This window comes from Phasianus colchicus, chromosome 12 (assembly GCF_987193195.1).
Source record: "Phasianus colchicus chromosome 12, bPhaCol1.hap1.1, whole genome shotgun sequence".
In the NCBI taxonomy this organism is placed as follows: domain Eukaryota; kingdom Metazoa; phylum Chordata; class Aves; order Galliformes; family Phasianidae; genus Phasianus; species Phasianus colchicus.
Window position 1 is genome coordinate 10,744,106 of NC_143447.1, and position 17,758 is coordinate 10,761,863.

The 17,758-nt window shown below is 42.9% G+C and overlaps 1 protein-coding gene across 3 annotated transcripts in view; it reads right to left on the minus strand.

Annotated features, from left to right (window-relative positions):
* The window catches only part of SHC4 (SHC adaptor protein 4), a 28,312-nt gene that overhangs the window by 3,017 nt on the left and 7,537 nt on the right, over positions 1–17,758 (minus strand). For 2 of the 3 annotated variants that reach the window (XM_031587631.2, XM_090148917.1), the window contains 9 exons: positions 12,546–12,609; positions 11,603–11,722; positions 10,001–10,054; positions 7,208–7,259; positions 6,521–6,647; positions 4,455–4,632; positions 3,345–3,405; positions 1,880–2,059; positions 123–376 (listed from right to left, as the gene is read on the minus strand). In XM_031587631.2, coding sequence (XP_031443491.1) covers positions 123–376; positions 1,880–2,059; positions 3,345–3,405; positions 4,455–4,632; positions 6,521–6,647; positions 7,208–7,259; positions 10,001–10,054; positions 11,603–11,722; positions 12,546–12,609 — 1,090 coding nt within the window. The remainder of the gene's footprint in view (positions 1–122; positions 377–1,879; positions 2,060–3,344; positions 3,406–4,454; positions 4,633–6,520; positions 6,648–7,207; positions 7,260–10,000; positions 10,055–11,602; positions 11,723–12,545; positions 12,610–17,758) is intronic. The other variant, XM_031587632.2, reaches the window with a different exon arrangement.

Sequence of the window (17,758 nt, forward strand, 5' to 3'; positions counted from 1 at the left end):
AGTCACCCACTGGCTCAATTTAAATTAACTTGAAGAAATCAGATCAATTCCATGTCCAGGAAAGCACTTTGCAGTGAAATAGCTGAGCAGCTCTCAGGTTTCCATATATGAAATGTTCATACCTTGCCCTCAGGATCCACCAAGAGAAGATGCTTTGCTTGCCCTCCCTGAAGTCCACTGAGGACATACTGACCAGGTGACGTTGTGCTCTCTCGCACCAAAAAATCCCCATCGTTGACTAAGAGGCTCTCTGCTGCTTTCCTGTTTAATTTGCCATGGTAACAATCTTCATTCCTTAGCTGTTGTTTTATTTGTGGCAGAACACAGAGACCAGCTGTGTTGCTTGTGGCACTCTGCTGCACAGTTTCTGGTAACTCTGAAATGAAATGAAAGGGAACATACTGAACACTTCTCCTAGAACTTTATCCTAAAAGGAAGAGAGAGACTATTTCCATAGCCTTTAAAAAATTCTAATGATTCCGTCTTGAAGCTGTGATCAGACCAACCTTGCAGACTGCAACAGTATTCAAACATAAATGCTCACAATCCTCAAGTGCATTCTGTAAAATTACCATATGATCTCCTCCCCTATCTTAGATGGATAAACATTGGGTTGCTAGGCAACAGGGTTTGGAAAACATGCATTTTTCTGATGCTCTACTGTTTTGGTTTTGTATTTCTTTGGTTCTATTAAAGTCAAATCTTCCCTGTTTAAAAAAAAAAAAATAAAATCAATCTTTTCTTTTTAGCCTTTAAGATGTAGTCTTTCCTTCTTCCTTAACAAGCTCTGAAGAGGTTGTCATGGCTCATTGGGAGAATCATGTTGAGTGGCTCCAGCTATGTGCAGGAATGTAAGACAACATGGCCAATGTAGCCAGAAGGATTACAGCATGATGCATCTGCTGTGAAAAAAACGAACAATTACTGAATGTACTAACAAAACTGGGTGGTTTGGGATATAGCCAGTCAGACTGCAAATGATTCACAAGCAACAATTTTTCTAAGGAAAATAAAAAGGATACCACTTCTTCAATGAAATTGTGCAACTCAAGGGTCCTCAGGATATAGTCAGTTCCTTTTAGAGCATAATGCATGGCTGGGTTAGAAATGTCTCAATGGTTACAGATTTCCTTTACAGTGGATATGATCCAGCCCTCAGCCCCCTCGTTTGTGTGTGGAGCCAACACTGACAGAGAAAACACTCAGTAGGAAACCATAAGATGTGATTAAATGAAGTATTTCCAATAATGAGGATAATCAGCAGCAACTACATAGCCACCTAATGGATATCCACCTCTGGCAGTCTTTAAATCAAGACTTAATTGGTCATACATTTAATAGATAGTACTGATCAAACAATCTGCTTTAGATGCTATTGGATGAGATTCAGTGGTCAGATCACTTGTGCAAGAATTGAGAAAAGGCTGTCCTCACGTTCCTGCTTTGACCTTGCATGCTTATTGCCTGTGAAGCAAAAGCATTTGAGGTCATTTCCAGCTTAGAGTGGGTGAGATATGACTGTACACGAGAACCCTCTTCCTTGAGGCACAGTATAGTCCCAAGCTTTCATAGTATCTTAGAGACTTGTTCATTACCAGCTGAGGAAAATGTGATACTACTCACTGTCACCAATCAACTACAGAAGATAGAAGGTTATTCCATATGCTCATTGTCTGTACTTTTCACCTTTAATCCCCTTTGTCTTGAATTTAAGAAACAAACAAAAAACAAAAACCAACAAACAAAACCCACTAGGAAGGACTGCACCCCCACTTTCTGTATTTCTTATGAGGAAACCAAACTCTTTCTCCATGCACACGGCTGCCAAGTTCCCTCTTTTCAAAGCTTAGAAAGACGCAGCATCACAAGAAGAACCTACTTGTGTGACTCAGTGGGCTGCCAGGGATCTGTGTTGCTGCTGTACCCCGGGCTGTACAGACTGCAGATTGCAGGGCCTGCGTGTTGATGTAACATGGATCATCAAAAAGATCTGTTCTGTAGGCAGACTTCAGTAATGTTGCATCTTTCTTTGTCTTCTGTGATCTTTCACCACAAGAACCTGCAATTAGTGTATAGTCTGCACAGATGCCTTTTTTATTTCTAAACTCAAAGTAACTGCAAAAAAATGAAATATGAATGTTGCTGTTCTTGTATATCCCATAAAAGTCCTTTGGAAGGAAAACAAAAATTGGCAGATGAATTGTTTTTTCCTATGGCACAAGGTACGCTATTCAGAGTTAGAATGAAATTTTCGAAGATGTTCCACACTGGTTCAGTTCTGCTTTAGTTAATGTCAGCACTAAATCCCCTGCTGATTGAAAAGAAATTAATACATATGACTCTACAGAGACACAAGCTGTATGCATTGTTTGTTGCAAAGCCCCTTCCTTCCCCTCTGTACCACAAGCTTTGTGGGAAACTGAACAATTCTCTCTTGCTATTCTGGTGGAGCAGAGAGAATGGGGAAGTCAGAGTTTTGTGGCACTGCATGGAGAGCCAAAGCCACATCTGTCAGGTTAGAATCCTAGCCTAGAAACAAGTTAACAGAATATTCCCTGCAGGATATGAAAATAATGCCACTTCAGCTAGCCAAATAGCACACATATTTTTGGTCTTTAGCAAACATTTTAGTCAGAGATCTATTCATTTATTCTTTTATTTGTTCACCCTCTCGTTGCAAGAATCATTTGGTTCTCCTTTCCTGAAATCAGAAATAACACAAGGAACTGAACCACCCTCCTTCAGCAGTGTAACCCGTCTCTTTATAGCAGTGCAGGTGGGTATTCAAGAAGGATGTCACCAAGCAGAGGAAGAGATGAGTTGGGGAAACAAACTCAGGGCATCAGCTGTAGCAAATAAAGTCCAGAAGGGGATGGAGGGTGGTGATCCCCTGGGGTACCAGAGAGCAGGTTTCTCTAAAGTGAGGCTGATACGGGCCACAGAGCTCCCCAGGGAGAGGGATGGGCACAGTTAAACAGACAAGCCACAGACTCCACTGGAACAGAAATTCAGTATTTGTAGGGGGAAGGGATATCTTCAGAGACTGTTACAGCAAAGAAATATCTCCTTCTTCAAGGCATATGAAAGAGAATTAAACAACAGAGAGCTACTGTACAGTATCATAGCAAGTAAAATGAGTAATTCTGCCAGCAGACACGACAATGGATTAGTGCCCTTTTGAAAATCTGTAAGGCTTTCTTGTCTGCCCTCCATCTAGGAAACCAGAAGTGACCTATTCAGTGACCACTTTTCAACACTGTATTGAAAGCAAAGGGGCATCCCTCACAGCCAGCCTGCTTTGGTTACTTCATGCATGTGCATGTGAAGGAAAACAGAGCACATACCCATGGTTTTGCTTTCTTCTGGGCAATTTTCATATATGTTGATGAATGTCGGGCTGCCTGTCTGCAAAGAAATTGTAAAAATGGTCACATACAATAGTTTCTTAGAAACCTCACGTAATGTTATAACATCTGTGCACCAGTTAATTGGGATCCAAGCAACTTAATTCTTCATAAAAAGACCAAAAAACTTTCCCATCTCCTACGGTAATATTTCACCCCATGGAAAGAAGGCAAATGCAATTACGTGTTGCAGGATAATTCCTTGTGACTCTGGAGAGCTGTAGAAACAAACTCAGGATTGTGGAGACTACCAAGCCTACAGCAGGAATTTAAGATAACACTGGAAAACAGATGGAGCACAGGACAGAGCCTGGGAATGGCTGCCTCCAGAGACAAACCACACCTGGGAACAGCAGCCTCCTGAGCAATACCAACCAGATGCCAGGAGGCATTTTTGAATGTGCACCCTGTAAGCAAAGATGGTGCCTGCTTCACTGAATGAGGAAATGCTGGTGTTTCTAGGAACAAACAGAGCGGACTTTGAACTCTGTACAGCAAGTCTGAACTCTGCTGGTTTTACTTCCTAATGGTTTTCTATTCCTGACTACCATGAGCAAAAGCCATTTTTTTTCCTACCATTTTTTGTAGCTCCTGCAGCTCAATGGAGTCTCATCAAAAATTCCAGACATAACTAATGCTGCATATACACTGCAATCAGCTAATAGCGTATGTGTAGGTTGTAGAGCATAATGGACAGGAGGAAATATTTATTGGATCACAGAACTGAGAGTCAGAAAGTCCCAGATTTTGTAAATGTTCTCTTAGACATGCCATTCAGGTCTGTATCTATTTCCTTCTCACAGATAACAAGTTAACAAGGGGATATGACTCCATCTCCTAAAAGTACTCTAAGGACAAACCAGTTAATCTTCTGAAAGTGCTTTGGGACTCAATTATGTACTAAGCATGATTAAATCTTGCCTAAAAAACCCTTTCCCAGCATAGTCAGAACCTGGTTCTGATGTTAACACCATGCTTTACACCACTGTAACATATTATTATTCATTTCCATAACAGGCAGTGAATAGTTCTATCAGAAGATATACTTACCAAGCAGTGCTGCTTTTTGCACTGTATAAAACAGCCAGACCTTTGGTCTGTTGGCACTTTCATTCGCATGTCTAATACTCCACCAGTGGGAGGCTCTTTCCCTGGAATTTCGTTGTAATATTCATGATCCTCCCTCTCCTGTAAATTCCCAGCTGATCCATCAGCACTCACTGCCTCACTGAAACAAATGTGGAAATAAAAGCAACTGATGTTATCGACTGCTTTCGAGTGTAGGCAAACATCCCAAGCGTTCGTGCATCACACAGTGCACAGATCAGCCATACAAAGGTCGTAACGGAGTTTGGGCCTCAACTGTCAGAGTTGTTTACTTTAATTCTCTCCAAATTAAAAACGGAATCACCATGGTTCAGGCTTCAGGGAGATTGTCTTGGCACTAGACAGCCCAGGTCCCTGGGATGCCAATGTGCTGTTCACAAAGGTATCCAAAATGTCAACCATAAGAATGATTCTTCTGGCTTCTTGTCTCAACTATATAAATCTAGGGATGGGGGCAGGAGTGGGGGGTGACATGACTTACAAAAGAAAATTAAAACCTTGTGTGGCATTTAGGAAGACAAGCCTGCAACTGTTTCAGAAAAACAAACATTGCTACAAAAAATGTAGTCATCCTAAATGGAATGCACTCTGATTTTAATAATCAGAAACAATACGACTATTCAGTTTCAGCTTGAAGAAAACAGTGAATGACACAAAGGATGGTACCCAACGTTTTTCTTGAGCTAAAACAGAATGATGATAGCTTAAATGTACAGCTGATACACTGCAAAATAACTAGGTGCTTCCTGTACTGTCTCCGGTCCCGAAATAAAAAGCTCATCTCAAATCTTACTTCTCTGTTTAACAAGAATATAATTGGATAAAAGACCTCGAGCAGGAAAGAGATAAAGTTCAAGTAGTTGATTATGTGATATGCAGTGCAAGTATTTGATTATGTGATTCATAGTAGTTGGAGGTGGGTGACTCATTCACACAGCAATATCCGAGCTCTGTCTGAGGACCATTCTCCAAGACTGGCTGCGGTTGCAGCTCAAGGAGGGAATTAAATTAGCATCTTCCATTTCTCCTTTCTGTGATTTACTCCTGGCATAACTTTGCAGAGTTTCATAGCAAAGACTCTTCCTGTGGCTATTGTCTCCAGGGTAAACTGAGTATTAGCAGTGGAATGCCAAGAAACACTATATTACAAAATAAATATAACCTGGAGGTGGTACTGCTGCCAAGGAGTAAAACCAATTTTACTGCATTGTTTCAGGCACTGTACCAGTGACACTGCCTGCACACTGATTCTGGTTTTCAGGAAGCAGCTAGGTGGTTTTACAGCTTTACCTGTTTCTGAGGGGTAGCAAGGGATCAAGTTCTGCATCACTAAAGGAAAAATATGGCTCCTTAGAGAGAGCCGTATGTCAGACCAAGAACTGTGTGTTCAATGCACTGGAAATGGGGAACTGCAGTCTGAAAATTAACCTAGGTCCCACAGTTTGAGCAATGGGCTGAAGACAAGACTTCATACTTTAAAATGCCAAGTGGTGGCTGTGTTGATTTCGGTATACGAGGCTGACTCAACTCACAGCAGGTGGAACTGCAGGCCTCTGCCAGGTCACGAGCAGAACAGCAGAGAGGTGAATTACAACTGCTTGCATCCCCAGCACAGACTTTCCACAGCTGCAGCGAGCTTAAACTTGGCACAGCTCAGGACTGAGCTCAGTGTGCACCATATTTATAGAGCAAAACTTATCCACTTCATTTACCCTCCCCAAGTAAGGACAGGATAATTTGAAGATTTGTTCCATTTGCTTTCATCACTTGAAATACAGCAGTTTTAGCTAAGCACCTGTACAAATGTCACTGGAAACAGTGCCATTCACTGGAATAAGCTAATGTTACTCTACTACTCTATGTACATACAGCATGTGTTACAGTTAGCATACGTCCAGAATGCATCACTTAAACATGTTATTTATGGATCATTGTTTGGAGTGCAATTGTTCTCTCAGAAGTCCTGAAGAGAAGAAAACTGTCAGTGAAGTGACTGAGAACATGCTGACCTTCCATTAGAAGTCACCAGGCTGGATGGGTTCTTCAGGTACTGTTTGAACCGGAGCTCAAAAGCCTGCCCTATGGTGTTTATCACCTCCTGTGCCATCCCATTGGGACACTCCAGTATGTGGCATGCTGCAAAGAGACACCTTGCTTTAATTAGGTAAATGTCCTTTATTTAAAAATCAAAACAAAACAAAAAAAAACGGAGTCAATCTCTATTCTTTTCAGCAGAAAAGTTGAGCATGAGACTATCTAGGCAGCCTTAGGGCATTAGTTAGGACTGAGATTATTTGACGTGCGAAAGAAGTGCTCTGAATATATTTAAGGCATAATATCAACTCAATGAAAGAAACTCCATTTCTGATTCCTGCACAGAACACCCCTGTGTCTCCTACTCAGGCAAAGCAGAACCCCCTTCTGTCTGTGTTGGGAAAGACCCTGTCCCAGTGCAGAGCCAGCAGATGGCACAAGCTTAGTCTGACCTACAGATCCCCATTTAATGGCACAAAGAACAAATGACACTTAGAGCCACAGCCTGCATGCAAACTGTCACCCCATCCACACAGCAAAGTTAGAAATTGTATAGAATCTTGAGCTGCTCAGTAACTCTCATCACAAAATTCAAGCAAGTCCTTGGTACAGATAAAGCAATTGTAAAGACATACATAATGATTTGAAAATTGCTTCCATACCTCTCTGATTAACAGGATCTTTTGCTACATATGCAACATAGTCTGTTGTATCCTTCAGGAAAGAAGAAAACAAACGTTTTTAAAATTATCATTATGAACGACCTTATCACCATAACAAAGCAACTCAGTACACAGACAGATATTCTTAACTTTAAAAATAGGTTTCAGGAAACGTGGAGGTGCTGCACAAGGGAATAAGGGAAAGATCAGTGATGCAGTGGTGGATATTGACATATATTGACACAAATAATTGTGCAATAATGCTTGTTCTTGTGATAAATGCAGGAGACCATTTCATGTTCTTTGGGTTTCCAGTAAACTGTGTTTTCATACTCTGCAAGGGAGAAAAAACTCAGCTGGTGCCTCATCAGCAGAGAGTGCTGAACACATCAGGGCAATGTGACTTCCAGCCACATCTTTTAGCTGGAACAGCCCTCACTGATGTCCATGGAATACTTAACAGTGTGAAAAGAGACCAAGTAAGAATTTTCACCATTTGTGGCATTGAAATTGATTTCTAAAGGCATCTTAGAGAAAAGATGATATTTAAAATATCGCAGAAGGCAAGAGGGATTCCATCTCAACCACTGCTGCCTATGTCAGTGTGGTTAACATCAGGTTAAATTACTCCGGATCTGAAGGCCACTGCTGAGATCAGACAACCTCAGTATAAATCAGTTGTCTGTTACAGATTCTTTTCACAGCTAGTGCCGAAATAATAATCACTTTTTCTTGTGACACTGAAATGGGATCTGAAATAGACAGATTAACATTTCTAGTCATATTGCAAAAGCAAAGAGTCACTTGATAATTTGGCGTTATAGTAACAACGGTGAGGTAATGAATAACATTCTTTTAATTATTAAAGATGTATTTTGTTATTTTGGATCTTTATGGGGATGGGGAAAACACAATTGGCAGCTTAAAGGCACGGCTCTCGTGGGGAAAGATGCAGTCAGCTGGCAGGAAACAAAGGCCCCATTTGCAATATGCACAAGAACAACCATTTAATAATTCACAATGAATGACACAGGAGGCACATCTTAGGTCAGCAGATCTTGTCCTAGATCATTCAAAAAAAAAAATAAAAAAAATCTCCCAAGGTAATATCATTAAAGCAAAGAAAGCTAAATATTTCTCATGCACTTAGAAAACTCAATTTCCTTTCTTTTCCTCCCAGGTTTTTCTTAAGGTTTATAAATATTTTATGATATTTTACTTTTAAAATAAATTAGGTCTTGACTGTAACTGGAAAACTGAAGCAACTGGAGCAGTACCTGCTATTTTTATACCTTTACAACACTTAACTGTCTGCATGGATGACTGTGCTTTAAAATAAAGCCCCCTACAGAACAGAATCCTGCCATTCCTTAACAGTGCAGAGCAACACAGAACTGTGCTCAGACCTTGAAAGTAGGGACAGTTGGAGAGACATGTCCTATGGAAAATAAAGCCGGAAATATATCCCTGCCTGAATTATGCTGAGATGTTATATAAAGACAGATTTAAGAGAGCCAGCATCTAGGGCACAGTACATACTTCAGAGACAGGACAGTTCAAGGATATACATATAAACTATTTAACTATCAGGAAAGCTGGAATTTGAAATGAAGCTTTGTGATGCTCAGCACGACAGCGCAGCAGCACTTGGAGCTACCAGGAAGGGTCTGCAAAGCCGAAGGACTGTATTGCGCAGTGCAGTGTGTTAGGATAGCATGAGCACCTCGTGGGGAAAGTCAGACTTCTCAAAACGCCTTGGTTGCTAGTGGGATCCTTACGGATCTCATTCTTTGGCACCAGCTCCATGCGGTGCCTCCCTGCTGGGTGCAGGACTGGCAGTGCAAAGCCTGCACACGTGTTCCTTCCCCCCATCCCTGCTTCCCTCCCCAGCTCCAGGGAGCTCCTGCTCTCAGGCAGCTTGGGCAACACCTCACCGAGCAGCTGGGCTCCTTACATCACCCCATGGCCCTCCACCCATCACACAGGGCTGATTCTCAGCTATTTTCCCTTGCCTGGTCCTAAATCCAAAGAGGCAGATTTGTCATTTTCCAGTCAAAGCTAGATCTGGCTTCCACTCCTTTGTTTCATAACACAAGAACAAGGAGACATTTATCAAAACTGAAAGGCAGAAAATTCCAAACTGATTAAAAAAATACAGTTTTCATAACACACAGAGTGTGAAATTCAGAACGCTGGGAACTTGCTGACACTGGGGAAGGGAATAGGACATGTTTATGAATGACAAATTCCTCACAATAATTTCAATGAAAGATTTGGAAGAGGAAAGAAAACTTCTTGCATAATAACATCAGTGAGTTCATAACTATTACAGTGGGAGAAAACCCCATATCTGCACGAAAAATAACGTCATGTCCATCTTACAGGAACTTGGTTTATCTTGAAATTCATCTAAAATTTAGAGAGGCTGATGCTGACCTCTTCCGTAACAAGGCATTGGATTACAGGGACCTCAGAACTGATGCAACTCCCATGTTGGTATATTCTTATTTTCAGGTCCCCAGGTCTGTGGTCTTGTGAGTGACCTTAGTCTCACTGATGGGCAGTGGGAACAATAACTCTACCTAGCTATCAAATCCCCACTGAACCTCCATTGAAAAACTCCTCTCCCAGACCCCCTATCTATCTATTTTAGACTCCTGGTCATGATGCAGAAGCATGGCATACTCTGTTAGTGCTTGCAGATAAGAAGGAACGAAGTAAAGTATTTGCAGGTATTTCTATTCTCATAATAATTTCATTATACCTGCAGAAGTCTTACAAATCAATACTTACTGGGTCACCTCCAGAAGCAAATGAGATGGACTGCATGTGATGGTTGGCAATAATCTGAAAAGCATGACAAATTAGTTAAACATGCTCACGTGCATTTAGAAAACAGCAGAGCAAGCAATTCAGTTCATGACAACCCCATCTATTAATAAACACATGGGCATATCATTTGTGAAGGAAGAAGCTAAAAATAGGAACATTTTTGGAGACTACCCGTTCATGTTTGGTAATATCTAGATCCTGAAAGGGTTTTCAGAATGAGTTCAGACACCATTTCTAACCCAGTGAGTACAGCTGCCTACATGAGAGTTTCATAAGAGAATAATGGAAGATACTAAATGCATTTATAAATTCTTGAGAAATTAATTCAGTTCAAAATGACCAGTAGTCTTATTTAAATGCACGGTGTATGTAACAGTGGCATTTTTACAAGCTAACAGTGCCCACTGATACTCAGACCATCTTCTCTCCCAGCAGTAGCACCACACTGTTATGTGGCAGGAATTTTGCTAGCCAAATCAAGCACAAACTTTGTTTAAAACACTCCTTCATCTCTGGAGACAGGCTGTTTTTTATTATAAAATCAAGTGCAAAAGATTATGCAAGTGGGAATACAATGAAACATGGTGGCAGTGCAGGAATGGAACAAACAGGATTTTCAGCTTGGAAAGGCCTAATAATGAAAGACCTAGGAAGAATTTCAAGACAGTCCTCCGAACACCTGTGTGTGTGCTAACAGGACACGTCAGTGCACTTGGAAAGAGATCTGTCTGTTCAGATTTTAGTCCTGTATCAGAAAAGGAAGAGCTGAGAGGGCCAGACTTCAGTTGCCAGCTCCCAAAGCTTCCTCTAGTATAGGGAAGCTGCTTGCTGTAGCTGAAAGGACAGGAGACATCAAGCCATAGGCCCTCCCAGTCCAGGAAAGCCACAGGAGCTTCCCAGTGCTCAGGACAGCATCAAATCAGTTCAACAGGTCCTCAGAGCCAGTGAGCTGGAACTACCTCCCTGCTGCTCCCCTGCTTGTAAGGAAACCCACTGCTGGCCTGGCAGAGACCACGCTGGAGCTGAAGGAGGAATTTGGTGGAACAGCACAAAGCTCCCAAACTCATCTGCCAAAGGAATGCACTCCAGTTCCAGAGCAGACCCAGACTCCCAGGACTGTGCCCCTGCAGAGCCCAGGGAATCTGCTCAGTATAACTGATGATGCACATATATTACCCAGCTGTAATGTAGCTTTGAACAACAGCAAAGCTAAGCTCTAACTCATTTTATATATATTTTTTTTTACTGTAAGACTGTCAGAAACCCTAGTCAAGATTAGCACCTTGTTTACTAGGCACTGTACAGAGAGTGACAGAGAGAGAAACACTTTGCCAAGTGCTTAGAGATCCCTGGATACAAAAGACACCATCACAAACAAAAATATATGTCACATATTGAATTTCCCCAAAATGCTCCCATTTTAAAAGTCAGCCTTAATGGGCGTCCATGGGAAAACACTGGGTGCTGCTTTCTGATCAAGCACCCTGCGTATCCTTCAGATGTCACAAAAAGAGGAGAATATGGTAGCAAGGATAGAAAGACCCTGGTTTACATGTAGCCTACCTGCTGCGTGTCAGTGTTAATCAGTGTGAGGCTGTTTGTTGAAATGGTCAGCTTTATGTTCACGCCAGAAAACTGAAGGTTACTTTTGCCAAGTACAGAAGACAGAAACTTAACTGGAGGCTTTAAACACAGAAACAAAAGAAAGACATTGTCAGCTGGCTTGGCTAGCAGCAGAAGTATATCAGAGTCAAGTAGAATTTTACAGCATCTTATTGAGAATGTAATTGGAACAAGGATAACGGCTTGATTATGACAAATAGACATTCTGACAAACATCAGCTTTGAATCACACTTGTATAAATGCTTTTTACGTCAATAATAGGGAAAAGAAGTGTTAAAGAAACAAAATCTCAGAAAGTTACACGTTATAGCTAGCTAAGGAGTTCAGAACAACTAATTTTGCCAGTGAACTCTGCTTCATTTCCTGAGGATGAAGTAGATCAGGAAATCTTTTCGTGTATTCTTCAGCAGTGTGTTTGCACACTCTGAGTCCACACTTACTGAAGGAAACCAACTTCCCCTAACACTGCCCCACAGCAGCGCTTCCACTGCCCCCCTCTGCACGCCAGCCGTTAAACAAATGACAGACCCATTCAACGCTGCCTCTCTCCTTATTTGCAATACAAAGAACCATCAGGTAGCCTTCTGATGAATTAGCTCCCTTTCATTATCCAAAAGGCCTCCTACACTTTACCGATCAGAACCTTAAATCTTAGAAACCGCTGAGCATTGCAGAGGTTGGTAGGAGCAGAGCTGTAACCCTGGGAGAGGAAGGTCTTGCACAGCCCTGCCCCCAGAACACAGCAGGCCAAGCTCTGCAGCACGCTCAGGTGAATTAACGCTCACTAACTCCAGCACGGCCTGAACCTCGTTGGGGAATCACGTATCCAGCTTATCAGAAGCAGGTACAGAAGAGCAATTGTTCAGCTGAGGCGCTACTTACCTTCCGCTTTTTGATCGCTCCATTTGTACCTGATACAGCTTCACACAGTCGGCTTATTGCTTCCCTACAAACAGAAAAACACAGCACAAACTGTTGGATCATTTAACATGCATCAGCTGTAACGGGGCCAGCAACCTCGTGATTTATTGCTGTAATTCCACTTAGAAACACTTAAATCTTCTGCTAAGTCTTTCACAGTTGTTTTTTCTTCTTTCTCCCTCTCAGCGTTAAAAAGAAAAACCTATTTAATGAAACACAATAATTCACCAGCCTGCTTTGGATTCATTCCTTTTCTTCATAAAATATACGAGTGTCACCTAATGACAATTCTTTGTTCCTAAATAAATAAATAAAACCAGCTAACCACAATGAAACTCAAAGGACCTCATGCCTTCGAGTTCTTTCTCTCAGGAAGGCTGGCAGGCAGCATTCCTACCTGCCTTAATCCATCTTCCTTAGAGCACCAGGGGTGTGCTGAGTAAGCCCAGCTGGAGGCCCTTATGGGCTTTCTGGTGTTCAGGGAGGTGGGGGGGGTTTCTCTTTTTAAAAAAATAGAAAAGAGAGAAATCACAGAAGCAATGTTTCACCTGCACTTCAGCCAATTTCCCACCCTTTTATATCACAAGAACATTCTTGCTGCCCAGCCTACGCTGTTTCGGAGTTGTGATTGAACATTTCCCAGTACTGCCCTTGCTAGGCGTGACAGTTCTTCCAGCATTTGATACCTAGGCTGTGCAGAGCGTGTCTCTTTGCCAAGCTGTGACATTCTTGGCCAAACCATGGGTTAGATAGCTACAGCAAAGAAAATGCTCTGAGTGTCGCTGCCAGCAGTGCTGTATCCCTCTGGGCAGGAGGTTTTTCTCTGGGAATGCTGCACAGACCTCCTCCCCCTTTTCAAGGTGCACGGTTTGTGCAGCCATAGCTGGATTGCAAAGCTGCTGCTCTTAGGCAAGGGGTTCTGTTGTAGTGCTTTGTAATGCCACAGCTCAGAGGAGAGGTTAGGAGGTTCAGCTTCTCGACATTTTTGCCAATCAGAGCTCCTAGCTCATCTCTAGCAGGGATTTCCCAAATCAGGTATCCTATCCCAGCAACTCAGTAACCTCTATAGGTGCCTCTCACCTCGGAAAGCAGAAATGTAAGGCAAAATGCACTGATGGGCTGTATCGAAGACAGCCATATTTCTCACTGAATGTAACTGTTACAAGCTGCATCTCTTTTCCAGGCTTCAACAAAGCAAGTTCTGATGTATGATCAGCCAGGTGATGCTTCCCACAAACAGAGCAGCATCCTGAGGGCAGTTAGCACAGCAACTGGAAAAAAAATCTTTTATTGGCAGCCATCGACTTTTCCCTGACTTACAGTCATTGTTTTGAAGCCAGTGGAAAAATGGTGACCAACGGGGTTGTGGTGTGCTCAGCAGATTTCCTTAACATTCCTGGACATCCTGGAGATGAGGGAAGGTCAGCTCTGCTGCAGCATGCCACGGATTCCAGGATCCGATCCGACAGTCTTATCTCAATAACCCAGCAATCACAGGTGTTGCTGGGGCAAGTTTTCCATGTGCTGTCCCTGCAGGATGTCCTGGAGACACTGAGCCAGGCTGGCAGGCAGTGGGCCAGGTAGGCCCCATGCTGCAGGACGGCTGGAGCAGGTGGGCTGCCAGCACCTGTACCTAAAGCACTGGGCAGCACTGATGTTAAAAGGAGGCTTCCTGTCAGAGAAGGTCCTGAGAAATGAAACCTGGAGCCTGTCAAGTGTCAACAACAGCAATCTGAGTGAAACCAGCTGGGAAGAAGAGCAGCAGCATAGTGGACTGCATGAGATAGATTAGATTTAGTTTACAAACACAACCTTTTAAGCACAGCCTCTTTTTTTATCTTTTTAAAACAAAGCACTTTCCCCTACACAACCGAAAACATGAAGTGAAAGCCTGCCATCTCTCTCGTTTAGCTTGGTGATATTATTTCGATGGTAGAAAGGGCAAAACTAACCGAAACAGGAATGGCATCCTGCAGGATGATCTTGCAGATTCCAATGATGTATTTGGAAAATGAAAGCTCATCTTCTCATTCAATATTAAAGGAAATTAAAATCAGAGACAAGACATTAAGGCTACCTGGAGCCTTCAAGTCTAGCTCTACCTAGAAAGAAAACCAGAAACTGAACAAACTAGAAAAACAGGGAAGTGTTCTATTGTGGTGACAAAAGAGTTCCCAAACACTTCAAGCATCCTATATGGAATACTCAGTTGCAGACAAAGCTGTCAGCAGCAGATCCCATTCTGGTACAAGCACACCTTGTGACTGCCCAGTTCACCCCACTGCTATGCAACTGTTCAACAAACAGGAACAAAAAATAGGCAAATCATTTCTAATTAAGTTTCTATTTCCTCTCTTTCCTAAGGGAAATCATCTTCTCACAGCTGTTCCTTGCTTCATATCATCAGATGGTTTTCCAGATGACTTAATAGACCTTCTCATATATTAAAGGGGTGAAAAGCAGGCATTTGACAACACCTTGCTGATAGTACTGAACATCTCTAATTTTCAGTCAGTTCCATGGGGCAGGTGGACCAGATCTGGAACCTGCACCATATACTAGGAAGAAAAGAAACTCTGGAAATATCCATGATAAACTGAAATTGGATTTACTGTATCCATGCCTTCTTCCTGGAAACATGCTCTTAATTCATTCTTACAGCCATTCACTGTCAGTCACTTGCTTGGGCAAGTCTTCTAGATCTGCCAGACAGCAAATACCTTTGTAGGTCTCATAGCTAACCTATGGATGAACATGCAGCTCTGTGGCTTCTGGGATTTGCTTCTCCATTTTCCATATGCCAATCAGAGGCAGCAGCAGCAGATGTGGCCTTGTTATTCCAATCCTGTTGCTCTTGTCCCTTTCTCTCCTCCTCGTCAAACATCCCAAGGCAAAGCACTTTGGTTTGGTTTTTTTTTTCCTTTAAATCACACTGGCTGAGAGAACTCCACTGTTGCACTCTGCGGCAGCTCCTCTCACCTCTGGGAGCTCCAGAACTAAATGAGGAAAGCCATGAGGAATTTAAATCGATTTAGTTTAAGGCAAAGAAAATCTTGCTCCTCAACAACTCGGCAACTTCTGCCATTTGAAGTGAGGTCCCTGCCTGCCAGTCCTGCAGTGTCCGTGCAATTACACACACTGACCACTGGCAGCCAACACAATTTTTGTTTCCATAGTGAATGGGAGAGATTTGGGTCAGCTCCTGTGCTGGGTGAGCTGCACAGCTGCGGGGCTGAGCCGTGGAGCCCCGTGCAGCCAGCCAGTGCTGCAGGGAGGACAGAAGGAAATTGTGGTGGCTCAGCAGCCAGCAGCAAGGTGGGCAATGAGAGGTGACAAAGACAGGTGCCCCTTTTGGCACCTGTGAGCCTTTAGATCATCTCAGCAGTACACTCAAACCCAGATTTCATCCTCTAGGGCTGCACCTCTGCAGTAAGCCCTGCCACAGAGGAGGGACTGGTGCTGACAGAGAGGCACTTTGTTGATTGTTTCCCCAAATGAGAGCAAAAGAAGAGCAAGGGGCTGATGTAAGCGAGCAAACATGCTGCTGGAGATCTGCTTTTAAGCATCGAGGGCTCTGCCTACACCATCGAACAGAAAGGGATTGTGTGTCTCAACAAAGTTGAAATTAATCTTCCAAACAAAGTCAGCTTTCTTCAAGCAGCCATCCCACCAGCCCTTTGCAATGCCCCTCTCCCCAGCCATGCTGCCTGGCCATTCCCAAGTTGGAGAGCTATTGCCCAGACCTGGGACACAGAATCCCTTTTCCCATACATGCCTAGATACAATCACTGAGCTTGATTTAACATAAGTGGGAGGTGGGAAAAAGAGCCAAAGGGCTCTGGCAAGGGGAGGGCATGCTGGGCTCTGGGCAGGCATGGGATGGGCAGCAGGACACCTCCAAGCACAGGGGCTCCAGTTCCACTGCTTCATCAGAATGCAAATGACCCATGGTGTACTACAGCTGGTGCAGAAGGGAGAAGGGACTTTGTTAAACTGACCTTCCTTCTACATCACTTTCAACCAGAGCACGACCCTTTGTTTAGTGAAATGTCGTCAGAGTAAAAATATGTTTTTATCCCCAGTAAAAATAACACAGATTATTAAAATGGAATCATTTCAAATAACTCCTTGACTGTTGTGTTGTGGAAGGCATCCATAAAGTGACTCGCCTGGGAGAACAATGGGAGAATAATCGGAGTTATTGTCACCCAGTCAGGATGTAATCGACCGAACTTTAAAGTTAGCATGCACACAGCCCTTCAACAGGCAGTTTGCAAGCAGCTTAAGTTTTGAATTTCTCATACACAAAAGAGTCTCCCAAGGTCAACAGTGGCATGGGTTTTTTTTAGGTGGTGGAACTATTTCCATTGTTAAGTTCTCACATAGTCCTGGTTAACAAAACCTGATCATTTGGGTCAAATTTAAGTTGGCAAATTCTCTTTAGGTAGTAATTCATATTCAGTATTCTCCAGATAGTCTGACCAATGTAGCAATGTGCACAGACCCAGCCTTGCAAGTGGGAGGTAACCTCACTTCTTGGCTGGTGCTGTTGAGGAACACAGTGCATGTATCTGAATTCACCAAACTGATTTATCTGAGCAAAGTCTACTGTGTTTCTTCTTTGGGTTGGTAAACAATTAGGCAGGGGAGTGGAACTATATTTGTATCTCAGGCACTTCTTCATAAACGGATGCAGGAACTGGGTAAATGCATGCTTGTGCTGACTAAATGTAAACAACTGCTGACTTTGAATCTAAAACAAATCTGACTGCTTTAGAGTGCAGTATATAAGCATTTAAGGAGTCAAGTTGTACAGATTCTTCCTTTTAGCTGATAAGTCTGGGAGACAACAGGTAGATGTTTAACACTTATCTCGTCATGCACCTTTCCTGCCTCCAGACTCTGATATGAGCACTTGAAGAAGCAAAAGAGCATCTGTAAATCATCTGCCAGCAGGAAGGAAGAGCCAGGCAGCCACAGGAACCCTAAACCACACTTCTGGCATCCTCAGCATGAGCCGAGCCAGAAAAAAAGGCTGAGGAGGAGGAAACACGGACACAGCTGGGCAGAAATTCTCTGCAAAGAGCATTTGGGGCCAGGGAGCAGGGAGCTGTGCTGCAGGACCACGGGTGCATTCCAGCAGCCCCTTTGGAAAAGCACTCGTGCTTCCTCAT